Genomic DNA, 6,745 nt, shown 5'->3' with positions numbered 1-6,745 from the left:
ACATTGATCACAGATGATTTAAAGTGATAAATGTAATACAAAGGGCAGGGCAAAACATAGGTAGCACTCTTTTACTTACATCTATCCATACATATAATAAAACTGTAACTGAACTTTGTCTGTACATTGAACATATTAAAGAAAAAAAATTTAAGGGATCTTTTTAGGGTCAATAGAAGCCAAAACATTTTTTTTTAGAATTTTTGTCTGTCTGTATGTTTATACGCGCATCACGCAAAATCTACCGAACGGATCTGAACGAAATTCGGAACAGATATTCTCAAGGGGATGAAATAGGGGGTGCAAATTTTGAAGAAAACGGCGATTAATCTAGTGCTTTACAGTCTCTCCTGCTGTTTTATGGTCGCCTCCCAGGTGTTTGTTATTTCCGGCGCCCCATTTCATTTATCTCGATCGTCGAAACATAATGAACACTAACGGGGATACGCCCTTAGCGTCTGAATTGATGCTAAGTTCGGACTACTATCGAGTGGAATCAGAGGTTAAATTGCCGTTAAAAATAAAAATACAGAGTTGGTATCAAAAATCGGATTTATATTTCCGTTTTGCTGTAGAAGTTTAATGCCAGTAACAAGTTGCCAGGTTACAGAATTGGCCGCACAGCCGGTAGAAGCATAACATGTACTTTTTATAACAATGATACATTTTTTCAGACCTAATAACCTAAATCTTACACAAACTACCTACAAAGATATACAGGTAAAGCTAAACTATCTACAATCAATAAGTTATATACAGAGTATAACAGTAAAGAAAGATGTATATACAATTTGTATTATCTTATCTGTAACCTGAGAAACTTTGATTTTTCCTACATTCTGGGCAGTACCACTTGCCTTTGGGCGGTACCATGATACCTACACACTCGAAATGGAACCATTCGATGGGGCAGCCCTCGGCGTCGCACGCGATCATTTCCGATACCTCATCGTATGGACAGCGGCAGTAGCAGTAAACACTTTCGCCCTCACGCGCTTGGCGCGCGGCGGGCCTTTGGAATGGATAGGGTAAACTCGAAGTGCCCGAGTTGAGATAGGTGGGCGGTGGGATCGGCGTACTATTGAACATACTGCGAGGCTGACAAATCTCCAAATTGCCCTCGGTGCTTGAATCAGAATCACTTGATGACTCTGTGTTCATTAAGATGCGCGGCGGTTCTGGATCCACAATGGGAGTAGTCAATCTAATGGGTTCAGTGTAATTATACATTCTCTGAGGCATCACAGTGGATGGGATCTCTTTCTTAGCTTTGTGCGTCACTGGAGATGGCAGATCCTCCTTTCTCCATTCTAATTTTGGTGGCTGCTGTGGCTTCAATGCTGCTAAACTCGGAGTCGACGGGGCTTCTTCATCGCTAGAATATCCATAAAATTTATTTGGAACCCTTCGCCGTTTTGACGCTCGCTTATTTTCGGAGGTGGCTACTGGAGTACTGGTATTGCTGGGCATGATTGGAGTAGATGGCAGCTCTGGTAATTGTACAGTGTTTGATTGTAATGATATCATAATTTTATTTGGAACTAAGGGTTGTTGAGGTGTTTCTATTTCAGATTTAGGTATAACTTCTTTAGGAATGTTAATTTTTATAGGTGCATGTTTTTTGGAACTCTTTGACTTCTTTTTCTTCTTGCTTTTCTTTTTGCTACTTGATGTTTTCTCTTTTACATCAGATTTATCTTTTTCTTCTGTCATTTCTGCTTTTGGTAGTTCATTTTCTTCCTGTTTCACTGGCGTGGTACAACGACTTGCGTCACCGGACATAGAGCCGCCATCTGATGGGGCCACAGATGCTAGAAGCATTAATTGGTTCCGTTTTTCAGCATGCAATTTGTTTGCAATTCTCTGTGGATTTTCATCATAAAACTCCTCATCAGTTTCACTTTCTTCGGTTTCCAAATCAGTCTCAGCTATAGGAGGCTCTACCTTTTCAGGAATTAATATAGGCGTCTCAGACATGCCCATTACATCAACATTAGAACCATTGCTCAATCTTCTACTAGATAATGTCTTTTTCATTTTTTTCTTTTTCTTCTCATTACTTGAATCATCAGAGGAGTCAGAGTCTGAAGAGCTGGAAGAAGAGGAGCCACTACTAGATGAGCAGCTACAATTGGATCCACAAGAACAACTTGAATCACTGTCACTACTACTACTACTTGAAGATGACAGGTCACCATGCCTTTTTTTAGGAGACTTCTTATTTTTCTTTTTGTCAAGACTAAATGAATCTTCATCGCCATTCCAGTCTGTCGGTATAAGGCAATAATCATGATCAGACTCACAGACATGTTTCCTTATAACAACCAATGGAGGAGTTTTTTCTTTTTTCTCTACCTTGGCTTGATATTTCTTAAAGTTGTCCCAAATTTCAAGGACTTGTTTCTCATCAGGTTTTTCATCTTCAACAGTGGCCGTTTTCTCTTCAGCTTGAGGGGTAAGAGGTCTATCAATATCAGGTTTATCTTCTTTCAGATCTTTTATGATTTCTTCTTTTTCATCAGCAGCTATGTCATTAATTGTTTCTTCTTTCTTTACTTTTGATTCCCCGCTGTCAGACTCATCACTACTATCACTCTCTGACAGATCTAAAGCTGGAAGATTCACATCTAATAGTAAGGCATCCTTTTCTTTCATTTTCTTTTTCTTAGCTTTCTTAGATAGTTGCTCAGTGCCAGCATCTGCTTTTTCTTGGGAAGGACCGGATTCTTGTTTTGGGTTATCATCAATCAAATCTATAACAGGAATAGGTGCCTTAGATGTCTCTGATCCATCTTTTGGTAGTTGTTTCTCTTCACTCAAGTCTTCACAAATAAGTTTCTTTCTATGGTTATCAACATGTTTCAAGAGGAGTTTCTTAGAGACAAACTTTTCAGTACATCCTTCTTCAGTACAAATATGAGGAAATTCATTTGAATGCAACCTTTTATGAACTTTCAAATACACTGCCTTAGTAAACTGTAAACTGCAATCTTCACAAACAAATACTGCTGGTGGAGTGCAGAAGTGATATACATGTGGCCATTTTTTCTGAAGACATCTCTTACACAGTACACTTTCAGTTCCATGTTTCCAAAATAAGTGATTGGTTATATCTCTCTTATTCCTGTAGGCTATACCACAACGATAGCATAAATGGTGCAGTTTATGTTTCCACACGTGATTAGACAACCGAACTTGGCTTTGGCAAAATTCTAAACATACATCACAAGTGTGGTGGATCTTTCTAAGGTGTACCATTAACCTAAACGATGATGGTATAGAGTCTACACTGCACAAATAACACCTAAACTTTACTTCATACTCAGAATCATAAGTTCCAGGGCATAAATGACACAAAAGTTCACTATAACTATAGAAATTGGATTTACACATAACGCATAACAATATTGTTTTTTGATGCATTTTTCGATTATGTAAATAGAGATCTTTATGAACAGCAGTTTTAAAATAACACTGAAAACATTCAAATATGTTATCATGTTGTACATTTTCATTCTTCTCCTCACTGTCATAAGAGTTCAAGTTTATAAACATTGATCTTAGTTCTGGAGCCCCTGTCTTCAACTTTGCTGTGATAGTTTCAGGCATAAGTTCTTCAGCTGTTATGCTATCCACAGTGGCGGAAAATCTATGCTGAGCAACCATATGTAAGGCAAGTTGTTCACAATTCACAGCAATTTTACGCACATAATTACAGTAAATACAATTGAAAGCTGTAGAAGCCACAAATACTTTTAAAAGATCTTTTAGTGGATATTTGTCCAAAGGTCTATCTAGAGCCAATTCTGTCACTGGAATTTCTGGTTCCTCCGTCTTAGTTTCAGTCATAACATCTATTTCCTCATTTTCAATATTAGGTTCCATTTTCATTTCCAGTTTGTCTTCTAATACCACTGGCTTTGCCTCTTCTGCAGCAGAGCCATTGTCATGTGTGACAGAGTTGAAAGGTGCAGGTTGCTCAGGTTCAGGAACATTTGTTACTGGTATTTCTTGTTCCACAGGATCAACTTTGTAACTCTCAGACACATTCACTGTGGAGTTTTCATCAACAGTCAGCTTGTCACTCACATCACTATCTGAAGAATAGTCACTAGAGGAGTCCTTATCCAGTAGTTCCTTTGGAACTCTTACTGTTAATTTAGGTACCCTGTTCAAAGTGTTTATGTCTTCTTCTAGCTTATTATCATATATTGTAGTTTTAATAACATTCTCTTGTTTCTGTTCAGTTTGTTGTATCTTTGGAAGAGTTTCGAAATTGTTATTTAGTACATTTTTTGTAGTCTCATTATCATTTTCATATATTGTGGTCTTGACAAATGAATTATCAGCTTTGTCACATATAGTCATTTTTATTGATGGGGGCTTTGGTTGTACAGCAGGTTGTGTAACTTTTTCTTTTTCATACCTCTTTGGAGGCCGTCTAACTCTTGAAGGTGGTTTATTGGCTTTCTGTTGCCCTACTGTAGGGTCCACAGTGGAATTTATTATTACAGGTGAATTTGCTTTGTTCAAACTTAATTTTAATTTAATGCCACCCTCTTTTTCAACTGGAGTGCATGAAGCTTCTTCTGGCTTGGACAAAATTTCATATTTAGAATATTGATTTGATTCTTCAGGAATGGGGGAATTACTATCATCAGATTGTTCTAAACTTTCATCACCATTTGGTAATTGTTGCCTATTACTGCTTGGACTAAAATCACTCCTATGGATTGGGCTTGGGTGGCGAGTGAAACTATTTGGCTCTTTGACACAATCTACTGAACTTGTGACTTCCCGAGCTGCTGAGCTATCAGAACTGATACTTGCATCACTGTGGGCTGGCTCAATATCCATCGAATCTGGTAATACTGGCTGTGACTGAGACGCAACTGTCTCATGTTTCATTTCAGCATATTTATCGTGTGATTTCATAGCTTCTTTTGTTATTGTTTGTGGACCATTTGATAATATTTCATTACAATTTTTCATCTTTGCACTGTTTGATTTCTTACTTACAAGAACAGGCACAGGTTTGGGCTTTACATTATTACAGTCGTGATTGTAAAAATCATCTTGCTCACTACATATCTCATCACAAATACAACACATCAAATACAGTGTCCCATTATAAACATTGAAAAACTCATCCTTGCTGTCATAGTTGAACTCCTGCACATTATGTTTATTTGTTAGGTGTGATGCCAACTTTTCTGCTTTTGAAAACATTCCGAGGCAAAACAAGCAAATATGTCTATTGTGCACTTCTCGCATATGAAGAAAGAGATTCCAATTTTCATAATAGGTGCCACAAGCTGAACATAAATAAAGCTTGCGAGTAACTCTAGATTGCCCTCCAGGATTGCTTTCGGTGGCCGGAGCAGCCTCAGGACTCATGGTAGGCTCCTTAACCTGTGCTCGGCAAACTAACTGATGCTCTTTTAACATTGCCAATGTTTTGAATGAGATAGAACAACATTTCCGGCATTTGAATTTAACCATTGGTTGTAAACCCAAACTCTGGGCGTATTCCTTCAACTGGGCTCCTTTTTCAACTTTACCCTTTTTAAACTGATGTAATTGGCTTTTAGGCACCAGACGGGGTGTAGGTTTGTCCTTTTCACTGTCAATAGTGGTGCTGCCCACCTGTGATGAAACATTATGAAACTGGATGCGATCCCGTTTTGGGATAAGCTTGGGCACTCTGTGAAATGCATTTGCTTGTGGTCTATTATCATTATTGGGTTTTGATGGTAATAGTTTCCTTTTCTTTACAGAACTATAATATGGTGGAGAATTATCTACAAATGGCCTCTTTCCAAGATGTATTCTTAGTGGATTGATACGTTTTTTTAAACTGTCGTCTTTGGCGTCGTCAACGGTCGGAAGCACAGGCTTGTGGTGGTTATAAGCGTCATAAGAAGGTTTCGGGCTTTCGTCTCTTTTATCGTGCCCATTTGTAGTCAATTTCGCGGCCCGTTCACTATACAGATTTGCCAATAATGCCGTGGCGGTCTTTTCGTCTTTCGTATTGTAAAAATTACCATCTTCCATAATTTTCTGAAAAAAATAACACGTGCTTTTAGCAATAGGGAAACAAAAGACATTCTATTTTATAGGAAATGGAAACTGAATTCGAGTTGCAAATATTTCAATCCTATTGGCAGTTATGTTTACCTCTGAAATCGTACGTCCAGTACGAGTACAGCAAGAAAGATTTGTTTCCATGCATCCGTTTAGTAAGAGCAATCCTCACATCAGGCGTATTATGAGGCAGCCGCGGGCTGATCATTCCCGTAAAATGGCGTCACTTCGCTGAGCGAAGAACGGTGATATCAAAAGCGTCGTTCCAGCTTGGCACTACATTTATAACTGTCAATAATCATTTTCCTCCTTTTACAATGCACAAAATATTACACAGAATTATAATTAATCACTTTTAATTGTTTATTTCCAAACAAATTAGAAAGAAAACTAGCAGCACGTTACGAGAAGCTAATTCATGAACCATAGACTAACTAAATTATTAGTTTTAAATTTTTACTTTTTTTATAAAATGAAAGCACACACACATCTTAGTAAGACCACAATATGAATATGACCTAGGCCTAGAAGAGAGCCATCTTTTTGTTTAATTTCTAATGACCTACTTATACTAATAACAAATGATTAACTAATTGCTAATTTAAAACCAATTATCAAATATATGTAATTACAAATAAGCTTTAACATTATGTGTGTACTT

At 37.6% G+C, this 6,745-nt stretch overlaps 1 protein-coding gene across 1 annotated transcript; it reads right to left on the bottom strand.

The window, feature by feature from the left end:
• Positions 1–534: 534 nt before the first annotated feature.
• On the bottom strand, positions 535–6,531 carry LOC106141100 (uncharacterized). Its single transcript, XM_060954861.1, has 2 exons — positions 6,178–6,531; positions 535–6,060 (listed from the first exon to the last, which is right to left on the bottom strand). Exons 1-2 carry the CDS (start codon positions 6,226–6,228, stop codon positions 802–804), a joined length of 5,310 nt encoding a protein of 1,769 aa, XP_060810844.1. The 5' UTR covers positions 6,229–6,531; the 3' UTR covers positions 535–801.
• Positions 6,532–6,745: the final 214 nt, after the last annotated feature.

Source organism: Amyelois transitella, chromosome 5, assembly GCF_032362555.1.
Source record: "Amyelois transitella isolate CPQ chromosome 5, ilAmyTran1.1, whole genome shotgun sequence".
In the NCBI taxonomy this organism is placed as follows: Eukaryota; Metazoa; Arthropoda; class Insecta; order Lepidoptera; family Pyralidae; genus Amyelois; species Amyelois transitella.
This window is presented reverse-complemented; position numbering and strand designations above follow the sequence as displayed.

Coding starts and splice junctions, on each gene's coding strand:
- LOC106141100 (XM_060954861.1), bottom strand. CDS start 6,228: ATGGAAACAAATCTTTCTTGCTGTACTCGTACTGGACGTACGATTTCA. Junction 6,061..6,177: donor CTGGACGTACGATTTCAGAG/GTAAACATAACT, acceptor TATTTTTTTCAG/AAAATTATGGAAGATGGTAA.